The sequence below is a fragment of the Gymnoscopelus microlampas genome, assembly GCF_963454915.1.
Source record: "Gymnoscopelus microlampas genome assembly, chromosome: 22".
NCBI lineage: Eukaryota > Metazoa > Chordata > Actinopteri > Myctophiformes > Myctophidae > Gymnoscopelus > Gymnoscopelus microlampas.
Genome location: NC_139959.1, coordinates 36,795,676 through 36,813,017, shown reverse-complemented (window position 1 = coordinate 36,813,017; position 17,342 = coordinate 36,795,676). Strand labels below are relative to the sequence as shown.

The following is a 17,342-nucleotide window of genomic DNA, read 5'->3' as shown; positions in this document are numbered from 1 at the left end:
AGATGTTTGTTGGATGCAGTTGTCTTGTTGTTGGTTGACTATTGACATTTTGAATGTCCTGTACAGTCTTGGGACACGGCCTACAGGAGGAGAGGTTAGAATATGACACCATGTGTACAAGGTCTTCCACCAAGCAGTCGCCAATGAAATATGTAACAGCTTGTTGAGAGAAAAGCCCACGTGTGACTCCTACTCCCTACGGCCGTCTAGGTATTTAGCAGACACTCTTCATTCATTCAGACCCACCTACAAAGTGCCAGATCAGAGCAAATCCAAGTTCAAACCAATAATTGCGATTATCGATATTATCGCAATAATAAAAAAAATGCTTAAAACTTTAAATGACACTTTTGTTAATCACTTTTGTGATCCCCACAGCATTCCTATTCTGGGGGGAACGTTTGCCAAAACATAGCCTTGCAAGCTTGCAACACGTGAGCTTGTAGATCTGCCGTTTTTGTCAACTCGATTTGTGTAGAGTGAAATAAGAGCGCACCAAATGCACTCTTTACAGGTCTGTTTTATCAAGTATAGAGGGTGGTTAAGTGGTTCTGAATTTGCAGCTCAACAAAAGCTAATTCATCCTAGTGTATGCTGGAGGACAATTTCACGATAAATTAAAATCTCCACGATAAGATTATTGTGAGCGTTTTTTTTATCTTGAGCGTTTTTTTTTAATCTATTGTCTTTTTGCATGGACCTATTGTGTCTGAAAATAAAGTTTATCTATATTCCCCTCTGTAAGAAAGTTTCCATGCTTTCTGGAAAAAAAGAAAGGTGTGCACGTTTATAATAATATGTGCTCTCTCTCACCGTGTCCCCCGTGCGGTAGGCCGTGGAGCCCTTTCCCCCGGCGATGCTGAAGCCCAGCCCCTTGTCGTTGCGGATCAGGGAGGTGGTGAGGCGCTGGCGAGACGCCGCGCTGCTGCCGGCGCCGCCGGGGCTGTTGGCCTCCAGGCTGAACGGCAGGCCGCTGCTACGTCTCTCCCGGGGGAAGTAGTCGTCCTCGGGCCGCAGCGGCGTGGTGGTGATGGCGTTCTCCGGCTCCACCATGCGCTCGCGCAGCACCGACATGGAGACCGTGACGCCGGAGCTGCGGAGGGCCTCCACCGCCGTGTGATGCTCGGCCCCGTTGAGGTCCACGGCGTTCACCTTGAAATAGAGAGTGACAGGGTAACTATCGTTAGCTGTCGGAGCAGAAACCTTTTTTTCCAAACGATTAGTCACCCCATGGAGACTTGAATTCATGGATATTTTTCTGTTTTTGTCACATTCCTAAGACAATAATTTGATGACCAGCGGACCAGTAGTCAGCGTTTCCGGTAGGAGACACAAAGGAGACTCTTTGTGTCTCCTACCGCGGATTGTCATCATATTATTGGCTTAGGAATGCGACAAAAACAAAAGATATTCATGAATTCAAGTTTGCTTGTTGAAAAACCAGAGGGCCGTGATTTTATTTAAAGGACGGTCGTCTTCATCCGATGCAGATCAATACCCGTCCATTCTTACATGTGAGCCCTGTGGTGAGATGGTTCCTGGGCCCCGATCTACGGTGGACTTTACCTCTAAGAGTTTATCTCCAACTTTGACTCCTGCTCTGGCAGCTGGGCCCTCCTCAGATACTCTGGAGATGAAGATTCCCTGGAGAGATGAAATACATTTTGTTTAAAGGTACTTGAACACTTAAACCCACATTTTTAAGTGTTTGTATTCATTTATTTTACCCCTCCATCTGTCTTGTATCCAGTCATCCTCAGTACTTTCAAAACACCATCATGAAGGAATGCGACAAAACCAAAAATATCTCCATGAATGCGAGGCTTCATGGGGTGAAGTATTCTTTTAACGTGCGTTAAGCACAAAATCCATGGCCCAATCTTCAGGGTAACTGCGTGTTTCGGCAGGTTAAATTTACAAGATTTTTAAGGTTAGAATTAAAAAAAATCACACCCAGTGTGAAGTGGGCGGTGTGTGGTCATCACAACATGACTCACTTTAAAAAAAGGATAAATGACTTTTTTTAAAGTCCATACTGCTATTCATAGGGCTGCACATGTGTCATGTGTTTCGCTAGCCAATCACAGTCCTGAATTTGCAAAGTCAGCCAATCACATTACAGTTAGTGGTGATGACACTAGCTGTAATGTGATTGGCTGACTTTGCAAAAGTATCGATTTGCATTAACAATGGAAGGGTTAGGGGGTATACAAATCTTTTGGTCGGTGTCCAAAACTCACTTATAGGGGGCGGCTACACCGCCCCAAAAAAAGAGAGAAATAATACAGGTCTGTGCTCCCTGTCAAAACACAGCTTTGTAGAATAGATAGAATAGGATAGTCACCACTCCTTTGGGGTGTTATTTTTGTCACATTATATGTATATGCACATATGTGAACATTTCCTTTGCTTTTTACCCATCCTATAACAACTAGGAGCAGTGGGCAGCCTTCTCCCTCCATTGGCGCCCGGGGAGCAATTAGGGATGAAGAGTCTCGCTCAAGGAAACGCATACATCGACACATTGCTGTGTGGATGTACCTGGGGACAACCAGGGGCTCTGGCTCCCCAGGCGGGCTCACTAAGCACTCAGCTATGGCCGCCCCCATAATACTGTATGTATGGTGTATTTGTAGCTAGACACCATATGTAATTGCACTTGATATTTTTTAACCCATTTAGACCTGAGGCCGATTCTACAAAATGTCTTCTAAATCCAAATAGTTTTCTGAAAAACGATTGTTGCTATATCAGTGGTGCTCAAACTTTTTCATGTCAAGGACCCCCAAAATGATATGCATTTGGCCGAAATAGTTTTCAATAGGGACCCCAGAAGCAAAGATTTATTTATATATATATATATATATATATATATATATTCAAAAATGTGCGCAAATGTTGGATATTTTTCAAAAATAGCAGATATACAAGCTCATAGCTCTGAGCTTGTAGATCTGCTATTTTTGAATAGCCAAAGTATCAAACATGGATGGATAAAGTGGTTACACAGATGCTTTCCCGGTTTTGAATGAGATAAAGGCCTCAAATCTAGAAAAAAGACCTTTGCAGACACCCTGATTGATCGTTACCTCATCGTCTCCTTTGTACGGAGTGGATCCTTTCCCACCCGCGATGCTGATGCCCAGCCCACCCGTCTGCCTCAGGATGTGCAGGGTGTGCTGCGAGGTGAGGACAGGACAGGACAGGACAGGACAGGAGAGGAGAGGAGAGAGAGGCAGTCAGTACAACTAGTGGTGAAACCTGACCGAAAAAAACATATCAGCTCAACTCAGCAAAGGCCAGAAGGGAGCGAAAGCCCACAAAGTCACAACAATCACAATTTGGGTGAAGTTAACCATCTTACTGCCAAGTCTTTATAAAGAGCCAGTTACTGGCTATGCAAGTAGGCCTGTCACAATTATTACATAATAGTCTAATCGCAATTATTTTAAATAATCACAATTCTTTTTGCATAATCGTTTCCATGTTGAAAAAAAATTCAGACATTTTCAAATATAAAAAAATAAATAGCAGATCTACAAGCAGATCTACAAGCTTACAACACGTCACTTTGTGACACATTGTAAGCTTGTAGATCAGCTATTTCTGCTATTTTCAAATGTATCAAATTATTAAATATGTCAATAATTTCTTTGTATAGTTAAGTTATTTGTCATATTTGCCCTGTGCAATTATTTTTTACGAAGCCTAAAAGGCAAACAGAAATGTATTGTTTTCTTATGTTACAATGTTCAATGGCCAAACACACAATTGAATCGTAAATCACAATTATCTGAGTGACAATTAATCGTCGACTTAAATGTGTAATCGTGACAGCCCTGTATACAAGCGGTGATTTGTTTTCACATCTTCAATGACGTCAGTGATGTTGTAAATTGTGGGAGAAAACTCTCCTTCTGCCCAGGAGGTGGCGCCAAGTGCTGGGGAAAACAACTTTGAGACTGTGGACAACATGGAGACACAGACAACAGAGAACAGACAAGTCTCTGGAGACTAATCTCAATTTAAGTGGATGTTCGATGGATTTCATGTCTTTGCTACATTTTTGGACAATTGAGATGTAGTTGGGGTGGTGGGGGCGGGGGGCGGGGGGCAGTCAAAATGAAAGCTACTGCCAAATAACCTCTTTAAAAAATCTTCAAACTGTATATGAAACCACTTAATTGACATTAGTCCCAGAGCATACACTGAAACACACACACACATACTGTCTAAAGCCCTTTAGCTAAACACAGAGAGGCTAACCTCAAACCGAACACATACATTGTTTAGTGTATGTATCGTGTGGGGGGGAAAGTACTTTAACAATAACATAACACTATATATATATATATATATATACCAAAACTGGACTGAATACCAAGCCATGAGGGTCCTCAGACTGAATATGTGTATGCTGGATGCGCGCAAGCCATGCAGAATGGGAGAGGAGTGGGAGAAGAGTGGGAGGAGATGAGGACGAAAGGTGGAAGGGAGGGGAGTGTATGTGGGAGACATGAGAGGGGGGGGGGTGTGTGCTGGGTCCTGGGCGTGGGCAGAAGGCAGAAGGCTGTGGGCTGCATATAGTATTGCAGAGAGACATTGCCATCCTTTCTAAAATCGACAATAATTCCCATGGCAGCCATTTTGCTCTTACGTCATAACAGGAGAGGGTGGGGCATGATGGGGTATGACATGTGAGCAAAGTGGCTACCGTGTGAAATCATGGTCAAAGGCATTCGGTGGCATTCGGTGGCAAATTCTCAAGACATTTATTGCGCATACAGAGGCACAGCAGGCTTTTAATGCAGCGATCATGATGCCAAGCTTCCAGGAACACAATCATTGAAACAAATTCATGTATTTACCAAACTAGATTTTCTCTCAGATTCAGTAAACTGACAGGTCAATGCTTGCATCATAAGTTAATGTAATGATAATGATGATATTGAGAAATGATGCAAGCATCTACTGTATGTATTTTATTGATTGACACCAGAAGTAACCACCCAGCACTAGATTTATATTGTTAATATGGCTTATTAGTTTTTCTACTCAAACACCACTTTCACAAGGCTACCAGCCATTTTTAAGAGTCCCTAATATATTATTAAAGCCAAGAATACCAAACATGCTCATGATAAAAAAAAGTAAAAAAGAAAAACACAAAAAGAAAAACCCACAAAAAAACAAACCTAAGTTTCCTTCACTGCTTAATACACAAATGTTTTTTCGATTGACAGCTTTTAGCACACAAATGTCTACATGAGTTCATAATTCATATTGTCTGGCACAATTGTTTCAAAGTCAACTTGTTAGTGTGGCTGGTCGTAGTTATATCAATATAAAATGTTCTACCATTGTGAAACCAACTTAATTTCCCTAGTCCTAAATTACAACATAACTACACAGTAGTTATGTTAACATTAAGGCACATAATGAAGTATACTTGTCTTGATTAATATTTCTGTGAATAATGAAATCGTTCTAATAGATGCAATTGTGCTGTGATGTTAAAGGTAAAGAGGCTGTGATGAAAAAAAAATAATACTGGTATATATTGTAGAACATAGGACACAACACAGAAAGTAACACCTTTTATCCTGTTAGCTAAACATAAATTACAGAAATGAAGGTGCTCTTTTTTTGGTTGGCAGCTGTGTTCAAAAAGTAACCTGCTTCACAAAGTTTACAAAGTAACCAATGTCACATGTAATCTGACATTGAAACGCTGTAGTTTTTTTTTTTTTTGCTTTGCACCCTGTTCTATATTAAAGTAAAAGGCTCCAATCGCCCGAGTTGCTCCAGTGCCTTCTTTATTCAGCTAACCTGCATGTCTGTCCCAGTTTAATAAAAACACAGAAAAGAACATAGTTCTGCAGGCATTTCTCCATCACGCCACAACCAGCCAATTTCCTGCAGGGCCACACAGCCTGGATGAGGGGATGAACAGGGGGCAAAGAAGGGTAAGCGAAGGGAGAGGTAGGTGAGTGCGTTAGCGTTGTTGAACCTGGGGATGGGCTGATGCCTTTTACCATGTTGCCCAAAAGTCAAGGGGGCAAGATGGGAATTAAGCAATTAACATCATCTGCCAGCTGGCAAACGCAGTTTTCTAATATTAGTACCGTAGTCTCTGACATAATGTACGCATCCTACCTGGGTCAGGTTTTTTTTTTCTTCCCCATTCTGAATTCCCATAGACGTGTTTAATATAGCGGCATATAAGAACCGTGTTCCAAAAATAAACAAAATGAGCCCGGCGGGTTTGACTCATATGGATATGAACCATCAACTGAAGGCGAGAAAACGCTAACGTCACCGTCGCCAAATTAATTACATTTTCGCCAGAAACAGACTGTATCGAATATGAGTGACTGACTATCGTAAACGATACAGAGCCAACTCCCTGACAATATCGCTGGGACAATATGTTTATTTTTTTACCACAATTCTTATATGAGACGATTCTAAGATGACCCAATGTTATTCTCCATAGAGAAATTACATACGTGACCCAGGGACTTCTGTACTCCGTTTCCCCACAGATTATCCATTACTAGGTTCCAGGTTTAAGTTTTTTTCCCAAGATGCACTGGATCACTAAAAATACAACTTGTCCTCGGTACAGCTGTTCAACTTCTTTAAAACAATCTAATGTTCGAATTCCTCACTTACCATTAAAAATAAATGAATAAAAAGATTACAATTAAATAGTAGTCACGACATCCCAGGTTCTACCATGCTGGCCGCTGAATAAATGAGTAAGGGTGAGTGTTTCCCTGGTGATTGGCTTGTATTAATCGTGAATTTCTGTGGGTTGTTTTCCCCCACCTGAGAGAAGTTTGAATGAATGAATGAATGAGTGAGTGAATGGAGTGAGTGAGTGAGTGAGTAAGGGACGAAGAGACAGAGAGAGAGAGAGAGCGAGAGAGAGAGAGAGAGAGAGAGAGAGAGACACTGGATGGGAAAGAGAGTAGGTACAGACCTCTTCCTCCTCAATTCGAGCAGGTTCAATCAGCAGATTATTGACTTGATCAAATGACACCCCCTGTTAGGACAGGAACCAGCGAGAGGCATGCGGATTAGTGAGGCCAAAAATAAAGTTATGCACACGCGTACTCAAAAAACAAAAAGTAATTATAATTGAGGAAATCAACTGAATAAAAACGTTAACAAAAAGCACACACACACACTTCCAGTTAACCTCACCACCACACACACACACATACTCCTTTGTCTGCTTTTTGGTGGGGGGGGGGGCTTTGGAATTTAATACAAGGGGACCCAATTCAAAGTAAACCTTCATCCCACACTCACTACCCAGCCACCAGAAGCAACATACAGGCAGAGGTTGGAAAGATGAGAGCCACGAGTGAAGCTACAGTAAACCATTCAACCATTCAAGTATAGAGAGAGATACATGAAAGACAGCAAAGCCTCCCATAACAGCGTTAACCAGAACAAACAAAATCTCCCCCAAAAGTCACCACAAGACACATTTCCCTTCAAGTGGAAGAGCATGTCACTCTACGCCAGTGGTTTTAAAAGAATTTCATATCAAGGTCCATTAATTATTCAGCATTTGAGCCACGGACCACCGTTTGATGAGATCTAGCCTCTCAGACCCAAAACTTAGAATATTTTGTTATCATTGAATAAGATTCCACAATTCCATGCTGTATTGATGTTTTTACCATAGGATAGATAACAGGCAAATGTTGATCAAAATGACAATTATTTAATTAAGTAATGCAGATGCTTAACAATACTTTTACTCTTGTGAGCGTAAAATGAAACCAAATGGACCCGTAAGGCTCCAATTGGTTTCATTTTACGCTCTCAAGAGTTAAAGATCTAATAACGGTCCATTTGGTTGCCAACTCTCCATCATTTAGCTGGGGACCACCTGGAAACTCCTCAAGGACCACTGGTGGTCCCCGGACCACCAGTGGTCAACATGCTTCCATAGAAGCATCTATGGAACATGCTTCCATAGCAGTCATGCTGGCTTCTATGGAATCCAAATAACTGACATCAGTCGTGGAAACTGAGAACTTGAATCCATAGTACAATAATGAAAAAGGCAGATTACGTAGAATTGTTCGTGTTGCACTCGATGAAGCAATCTTCCGATAATATGATCTATTCTGTTGAATTCACTCTATTTTATGGATCTCAACATTCCAACTCTGCCATTCTGAACATTCTGGTTGGTCTGGAAGGCCGGCCACCCGTACAAACACACGTCTGGTCCTCCACACATACACACACACCACAAGCACACAAAGAGCATATTAGTTGTCAGACTCTGACATTAGTCCCCTGATCCCACATGATTCAAATAGCAGGCAGAAATAAGCTCAAAGAACGTTTTAAATGTTACTATTCTGCAGGGATCAGGGAACATATAATGAGCTTTGATTATTATAATGCTCTCAAAATCATTTCCCCAGGTTAGGGTGATGATGAATCAAAACAGATCTCCAGTTAAGCTTCCTGATGACTTGGTCATTGATCAGGACATCATTTATTTGTCTTATTTCTGAAGCAGATGCCACTCCCTCACCACGCATACATACATACACACACACACACACACACACACACGCACGCAGGCACATTTTTTGCAAAGTTAACAATGCAGCTGCTGGGCAAAAAAAGGTCATTAACCAATTAAAAATAAAAATCAGGAGAGGGTGCAAATGATATGGTGAAAAGCGTAGGAACTGAAATGATGGGCAGATGTGAAACAAGATGAGCTGGAAGTCAGCCCACAGCGAGCAGAGGGGAGGAGGGGGTGGGGCATCGTCATTTGACATCAAAACATAGAATTCATTTCTGGCATAACTGGCAATATTTAATGAACAAAAACAGTGCTATTATACAAGCTTGACATTATCACTAAACCGGCATCACAATACAAAATCATAAATAAATGTCCCCCTTGTAACATTGATTATTGTCTTCAAGCATCAAGAATCGCATACTAGGTATTCTTTAATAGTAACAATACCTCTTTGTTATTTCAGTACTGTGGTCTAAAGTGACGAGTGATGTTGAGTTTATGAAGAGTATATGAGATCTATGATAAAAGATACCCGCACAGGCGCACACTTCGACTTGCGCGTTCCAGAGAGGTTATTTGACCCATTCAATCCGGCAACGCATTCGTGTCATTTTTTTTATTTCTTTGGCTATTCAAAAATAGCAGACCTACAAGCTTGTAGATCTGCTATTTTTGAAATTAAAATCTTTGAAAATATATATTTTTAAAGCAAACATTTGAAACTCAAATCTGTGCTTCTGGGGGTCCCTGGAATAACACATTTTGAGATGGGGGTCCGCGGCCAAATACTGTACATGTCTTAATTATTTTTCTAAATCCTAACAGTATGTTGCTATATCAGTGGTGCTCCAACTTTTCCATGTTAAGGACTCCCAAAAATGTAATTGGCCGTGGACCCCCATCTCAAAATATGTTGTTCCAGGGACCCCCAGAAGCACAGATCAGAGTTAGAAATGTTCGCTTTAAAACATATATATAGGTTTTGCACAAATGTTCGACGATTTTTCAAAAATCGTGGAATCGTGGATCTCTATGAGCTTGTACTGCTATTTTTGAACAGCCAAAGAAATCTTTAAATGACACAGATGCGTTCCCGGTCTTAATGGGTTAATGCGAAGTTGCTTCACATTAAACAACCTCTCTTGAACGTGCAAGTGGCAACCAGTGTGTGAGTATCTATTATCGTTGATCTCATCCATACCGCTTGTCGCCTACGCGCCTGCTTTTAAAGTAAACTCTTTTCCCACTAGAGTTCATGAAGAGGAAAGTCAGTAAATGATAACTGGTGTTGTTTGTGGAGAACATAGTGGACACTGTGTCCTTGCAGGGGGGAGGGGTGACAGAGCGTGGGGGGGGGGGGGATGCCAAGCTTTTGAGGGAGATAAAAGTTGGCGAGTAAAATGTAGCAGAGCAGAATCGCAGAGTCAGCTCCCAACAACAAACACTCCCCTTGGCTTCTAGAGCGGCAGGGTGGGGGGGAGGAGAGGAGGGTGGGGGTGGTGGTGTGGATGGTTGTTTATTATTCTGCACAATGACCCTGCATGCACCCTGCAATATCCCTCTCCTCTCAGTCAAAGTGCTGTAGCAGGACACTCCAAACCAAATGCAAGGTGCAAGGCGGTAGATAGGAATAGGGCTTCTATGCATGTTAAAGGTTTGCATAGAGGCAATGAGCAAGCCTTTTGCTAATTCAGTATACTGTCAAAGGGATACTATGCTTAATATAGTGATGTGATGATTTTTAACATGGGGGTGCGGTGCCTTGTGCCCAATACCATGACATGATTTTTTTTTCAATAAAATGAAATTAGACAGACTGCCGTAAGGTTACTGTGTCATGTCAACAAGACACATCCCAGTACGTTGGTTTTACTTAACCAAATGAACCCTAGCGTCTCTTGTTCTGGGCATGTCATGATATAGGCAAACATTCTTTGAAAATAGGTGAATATTTGGCAAATAATTTACTCATCTACAAGCTCACACAACACATCCCAACTCGACATGTTGTGAGCTTGTAAATAAGCAATTTTTGCCCAATGGATTTGATGTAAAGGGGAAAAAAGTAGGGGGGCCCCCCAAGTACAGACCTCTGTGGGACCCTGGTAAAGACAGTTATTTATTTATTTTAACAAAACAAAACAAGGTAAGGTTTAAGGTTTATGTGCTTAAGCAATAACATGATTCTGAGGAGGAACATTCTCTAACCTATGTAAAACAAGGCACAGGCAACTTCCTGTAAAAAAGCTGTGTACTCCATAACACCCCCACGGGCTCTCTCCTTTACCTTGATTTGACTGTTGTTCACCTGGAGGAGGTGCCGACTGTCTTCCAGCTCTGACACCTCCCCCGCCCTGTGTCGGAGAAGAGGCGTGACGTTGCACTCCTCCTCGTCCTCGTCCTCCTCCTCTTCTTCCTCCTCCTCCTCTTCCTCGTTGCCCCGGCTCTGGACGACGACGGTCTGGCTCTGTGCGTTGATGAGGCTGTCCGGACTGAAGCCCTGCATGTGGATTAAAAACAAAAATAAAATCTCATGACTGAAACGTTTTGTTGTCAGGCCTGTAGATCCTAATCTGCAATTTGTGAAAACGTCTGTATCTCGCCTGAGTCGCCTCCCTTGTTTTTCTCTGCATTTTTGACGAGACATGCTATGTTCAATGGCTAATAACTAGTGAACGGTCAAAAGCAAAGAGAAAACCTCCGTGTTTAGCAACGATCGGGGGATCGATCATACTGGAGATAAATATTCTGTGACTACTTGAAAAGGTTATAAAAACGAAAAATCGCTGGCACTATAATTGACAATTATTTATTTATTTACTTGGCACTGAATGAGTTAACACATTCACTGCCAGGGGTTTTCTAAAACAGTTTGCAGCCTCTGCCAGCAGTTTACATGGTAAAACATAGGAACATTTTTATTTTGTTCTCCGTTTATTTCTTAACATTGAAGTGAATGGAGCAGCAACTTTTTGGAAAATGTTATCTCCTGCTTCTTTGTGAAGAACGGAAAAACGGAAAAAACAAAAAAATAAAAAATACATATTTTTATTTTTATAAAAAAAAAAAAACGTGTATAAACGTTTTTGGCAGGCAATAGCTTAATTCTCAAAAAGGTTTATAAAAGTTTTTGGCAGGCAATGTGTTAATCTTAAAGGAGACACACCATGAATTAAAAAAAAAAAAAGATATTTATGGTGTATGTCCCTCAAACCATTTTCAAAAGGTTTGAGCCTAAATCAACACTCAGATATACTCATCCCAAGTCAATTCTCTCAGGCTTATAAAGCACTTTCAGCTGCAATACCAAAACGTCCTGTTGGGCAGAGGGGTGCTACTGAGCAATTCTGTCTGTCAAAATACATGGGCAGAAAGTTTCGTGATGTAAGCAAACATGCCATTCTGAGATGGCCTGTTCAGACACGCCCATTCTGAAAATCTCTGAAATGAGAATGAATGACTGAATGTTAAAAAAAAATATTTTTTGGGGTACAAGAGACACTGGGGAGCCCAAAAAAAAAATTCATGGTGTGTCTCCTTTAAAATAACTAATGACCAAAAATATTTTCGGTGCGCAACATGCTTCCATAGAAGACATTGCTGACTTCTATGGAATCCAAATAGACTGAGAAGTGTAATCCGTGCCTGTAGCAGAGCGGCCACCGTCTCAGGCTTTGGCAGCTTGGTTATCTTGAAGTGCTTCTTGTAGTGCGGCGTGTCTTTGCGGATCAGGCGCTGCTTCTCCATGGGGAAGGACGGCTGCTGGTCCTCGTCTCCCCCACTCCCCTCGCCGTCTTCATCCTCGTCGTCAGGACAGCCGCGGATGATGGGCTCCTCCGCAAAGTGCACGGTGGGCTGGGGGGAAGGGAGCAATGCTTGATATTCAATATATCTCCACTTTTCAGTCACTGTTCCAAATTTGTGGAACAGCCTACCTCTACTTATTAGGTCTGCACCCTCCTTGGACATTTTTAAAAGCAGACTCCAAACGCACCTGTTCTCCCAGGCCTTTTAACTAAACCTCCTGCTATTATATCATAGCTATTTGTCTTCCTGTTATGGTTTCATATATTTGATGCTTTTTTTGTTTTATTTTTTGGAGCATGTTCAGTATTTGATGTGTGTTTTAACCTTGATGTCTTATGTATACAATTGTCATACTGTGCAGCACTTTGGTCGGCCTCTGGTTGTTTTTAAATGTGCTTTATAAATAAAATTGACTTGACTTGACTGACCTCAATATACTCCACCTCCATCTCGTCCAGCTCCTCCTCCACCTGGTGGTTGTGATGTCCGTCCACCAGGTCCTGGGCCGGGGGGGCGGCCGCTATGGTCACACCTTCTCCTCTCCGCCGCTCCTCGTGGGAGTTGGCCGACACCGTGCTGTTGGAGGCCTGGGAGTCGTGGCTATGGTTGGACAGGCCACTCAGACGCTTCTCCTATACCAAAAAGACAGGAGATTTTAAGTACATCACGAACAGTGGTGGAAGAAGTTCTCCGATATTTTAATCAAACCATTTAGACCTGAGGCCAATTCTAAAAACGCCTTCTAAATCCTGACCTAAGTTTTCTGAAAAACAACAAATGTATGTTGCTACAGTATACACTGTACATAGCAACAAGAACCCCAAAAGGGGTTCTCGTCCTGAAAGGTATATTTACAAATAGGGGTTCCCGCCGAAAACGTTAGTCAACTTTTACTTGCACTTAAACAATAAAAGGCTTAAATCGTACGTGTAGCTCCAGCGTTCATCTCTTCTGCATCTATTGTCCCTACCCTTGTGACGCACCGGACTGGCCGTTTAAGGCTGAGGCACAACAGTAGAATCTCTTTGTACTAAAAACATATTTAGATATGGCAGATCTACAAGCTCAAAACGCGTTGTGAGCTTGTAGATCGGCTATTTTCAAATAGCCGGTTAATGTATATTTTATAATGTAATAATTTATATCTGCAAAGTAACTAGTAGCTTAAGTTTTCAAATAATTGTAGTGGAGTAAAAGTGCAATATTTGCCTCTGAGATGTAGTGGAAAATAAGTAAAAGTACTGGCAATTGGAAATACTCCAGTAAAGTAAAAAAAATGTACTTAAATACAGTACTTGAGTAAATGTACTTAGTTACTTTACACCACTGGTCACGAATTAACCACACCACTAGTGAATGACCCCCACCTGGATCCGCATTAAGCCATGTTTTATGACATTGTATCCATGTTTTATCATTTCTAGCTAGCTGTTTGGTGCGTCAGGACCCATGTTTCGGTCACGGACCAATTTTTTATGGGTCGCAAGTAAAATATCCCCCTTTCATCAATTATAAACAATTCCAAAAATGTTTCATTTTTCATAAATAACATTTAAAACATCAAATCATTTCCATAAATACATTTTAATAAACGCTTAAGAAGCACAATGCGTCGCTTTGTGCCGCGTTGTAATATTACGTGTACTGCACCTGCGGGTCAAGGGACTCTGCGTCCCCGTCGGGTTTGGATGTGTAGGCTTCATTCCTCCTCTCCTCAATCACTTTCTTCATCACCTTCAGCTCACTGGGGTGGGGTGTGGCTCTGCGCTGAAGGCCCTGAGGTGAAAACAAAAAAGACATTACGAAAAAGGGCAGCAGATAATGATTCAGTACAGACCTGACCAGACTTGTACATTTTCTTTTTATGTCAAACATAAAGTAGATGTTCCTGTGTGGGGCAATGACAGCCAACTGTGTTCCTGTGTGGCAATGACAGCCAACTGTATTCCAGTGGGGCAATGACAGCCAACTGTGAGAGATGTAGTGTGAAAACATAAATCATGGAATGATCATCAGACTTGAGTGATACAACTTCATCCGGATTTAGAGAATGTTATGCAAAAACATAATGCACACAAAAAATCTGTATGCCAAAACATTTCATTTCTACAAGGGCTTTCGCGGAAATTATCCAATCAGACCTACAGTACCAAGAGGTTGAAAATCATCCTGACAAGTGTGTAGAAGAAATTAAGCAACTCTTAACCCACTAAGACCTGTCACTTTAGATTTCTTTGGCTATTCAAAAATAGCAGATATACAAGCTCATAGCGCGGCACCGAGTGCCGCGCTATGAGCTTGTAGATCTGCTATTTTTGAAAAATCTTGAAAAGATTTTTTTTTTTTTTTTCCAAAAAACTTAGGATTTAGAAAACATTTTTAAGAATCGCCTCAGGTCTTAATGGGTTAATAAAGGATCCCTAATAAGTCTTATATGCCTTGATACTTTCTACATCTACAATTAAAAACACCTTAAAGATTGTATTTATTTCATAAATAGTTCATCTTTTACTCAAGGGGGACAACGCCCGTCACAGGTTGAAGATGTCATTGTCCATGTGCGGTCCAGCCCTATGGAATGTATAGAATGCATGTACTAACCAAAAACATTTAAGGTTAATATGAGCATCAAAACAATATTTTAAGTACGTTTTTATTAGCACATGCATTCCATAGGGCTGGACCACACACAGACAAATTAAATCAACTTGCGACGGGCGTTGTCCCCCATGAGTAAAAGATGAACTACTGTATTTCTAAAATAAATGAAATATTGAAGGTGTTTTACATTTTTTGTTATTGAGGCATATGAGGATTATTAGCCATGCAGGGATACTTATAAGTACTGTGGGTCCTCACCCTGCGCTCTGCCGCGGCCTCGTCATCTTCGTCATCCTCGGGCTTCATCTCCTCCTGGAACTGGATGACCGACACTCTGTTCAGGTTGCTGTCTGTCCAGCTGTCGTCCACGCTGTTCTGCAGCAGGTTCTCTGTAGAGAGAGACAGACAGATTTTAAAAGCGCAAAAGCAGACAATAAATACAAGACTTAAATTACTCCAATATAAATGGTTAATGAGAACGTATATAACTCCTGTCAAACTCCATCATATGTCCGCTAATATTCCAGATGTCTGTACTAAATGTTTAACTGAGAAAGGAACGTTATTTCATTGTATGTGGGAGTGTCCCAAGATATTGCAGATATTTTGGAAGGAAGTCATGAGATGTCTGTCAAATGTATTTAAATGTATAGTTCCTGTAAGTCCGAAACTATGTATATTGGGAATCTACCCTAAGAACTTTGTACAAAGTCCAAGTCAGACCAAAATCCTAGATTTTGGACTCCTCCAAGCCAGGAGAGCTGTAGCGTTATACTGGACAAATATGGAGATACCATCATTAAGGGTATGGCATAAGGAACTCATGAGTTGCATTGGACTGGAAAGGTTAACATACATAACTAGGGGAAAGCAAAATGAATTTGACCAACTGTGGGAAACATATATGAATGCTGTGGATATTACTGTTTGAGAGAGAAGGAAACTGAATTTTTTATTTTATTTTTATTAATCTATTTATTTTATTTGAGAAAGTGTAAGCAATGTGATCATTTTCTTTTTTATGGCAGGTGCAAGGGGGTATGTGTGTATGAATGTGTGTGAAAGTTGATGTCTTGTATGTAATAAAAAATTAAATAAAAATATTTGAAAAGAGAGAGACAGACAGAGGGACTTTTAGAAGGACATTTAGAAGGACATTTAGACCCCAGAAAAAACGCAGGCTAAAATCCTAGCAGGAAGTTGTGAAACATGCGGAAAGTTGCGAAATAATGCAGAAAATATGTGAGGTAGCAGATTTATAAAAGAGGTGCTCTTTTATGGTGGATTTGAAGAAGGGAGTCGCGCTATTTGATGGCCGGTGGTAGGGCATTCTACATTTTGGTGGCATAATAGTAGAATTAATTCATCCCCATGTTTGTGCCAAATCTGGGGTGAATCAGTGGAGCTCCCTCTGGTGTTGTGCCCGTGGGCATTACTCAATCTTTTGAAATAGTTGGGACAGTTGAGTATATAGTATATAGAGGGCCCATTGAAGATAACAAAACAACATTCTAAATAAGTAATGATAAAAGTGCTGATGTAAATACTGCTACTCACCCAGGCTGGGGGAGGGCTGCTGGGGCAGCAGGTAGCAGGTGAGCACCTTCTCTCCCGTCCTCTCGTCATCCTCTGTCTGGAACTTGAGCATGGGCTGGGACTGGTTCTCTGCCAGCCACATGGCCTTCAGGTTGAGGTTGGCCAAGGAGAAAGGCAGGTTTTGTAATCTGGACAGAGGAGGGGAAAAAAAGGAGAAGCAATGAGCAAGTGTTCTTTCTTCAAACTGTATTACACCATTAAGACCTGGAACGCATCTGTGTCATTTTTTGATTTGAGCAAAAAAGCATTATTTTAAACTTTGGCTATTCAAAAATAGCAGCTCTACAAGCTCATAGCGGCACCGAGTGCCGCGCTACGAGCTTGTAGATCTGCTATCCAAAAAAAAAAAAAAAATGTGTGCATCTTGAATATACATATTATTTTAAAGCGAACATTTTTAACTCAAATCTTTGCTTCTGGGGGTCCCCGGAACAACATATTTTGTGATGGGGGTCAGTGGCCAAATACATATAATTTTGGAGGTCCTTGACATGAAAACGTTTGAGCACCAGATATAGAAACATACGTTTTTCAGAAAACTGTTGGGATTTAGAAGGCATTTGTAGAATCGGCTTCAGGTATTAATGTGTTAATAAAAGAGCTGTGTCGATTTTATGCAGGACAGTCCATGAATAGGGGGATCAATGCAAGCCATCAACTAACTTGAAAGCCACAATTCAAAATACAAGCCCAAATGCATGTAAATTGAAAATGCTATTTTACAGAAAACATGAAACAGCTAGCAGAATGCAATTTGTTTTAGCATATTTAA

General features: G+C 41.2%; 1 protein-coding gene across 1 annotated transcript in view; it reads right to left on the bottom strand.

Annotated features, from left to right (window-relative positions):
- The window catches only part of scrib (scribble planar cell polarity protein), a 147,760-nt gene that overhangs the window by 54,364 nt on the left and 76,054 nt on the right, over window positions 1-17,342 (bottom strand). The window contains exons 11-20 of the mRNA XM_084048185.1: window positions 16,532-16,698; window positions 15,233-15,363; window positions 14,024-14,149; window positions 12,802-13,005; window positions 12,212-12,421; window positions 10,854-11,066; window positions 6,986-7,048; window positions 3,090-3,179; window positions 1,567-1,644; window positions 814-1,152 (exon numbers count right to left, since the gene is read on the bottom strand). Of these exons, the coding sequence (XP_083904311.1) occupies window positions 814-1,152; window positions 1,567-1,644; window positions 3,090-3,179; window positions 6,986-7,048; window positions 10,854-11,066; window positions 12,212-12,421; window positions 12,802-13,005; window positions 14,024-14,149; window positions 15,233-15,363; window positions 16,532-16,698 (1,621 nt within the window). The remainder of the gene's footprint in view (window positions 1-813; window positions 1,153-1,566; window positions 1,645-3,089; window positions 3,180-6,985; window positions 7,049-10,853; window positions 11,067-12,211; window positions 12,422-12,801; window positions 13,006-14,023; window positions 14,150-15,232; window positions 15,364-16,531; window positions 16,699-17,342) is intronic.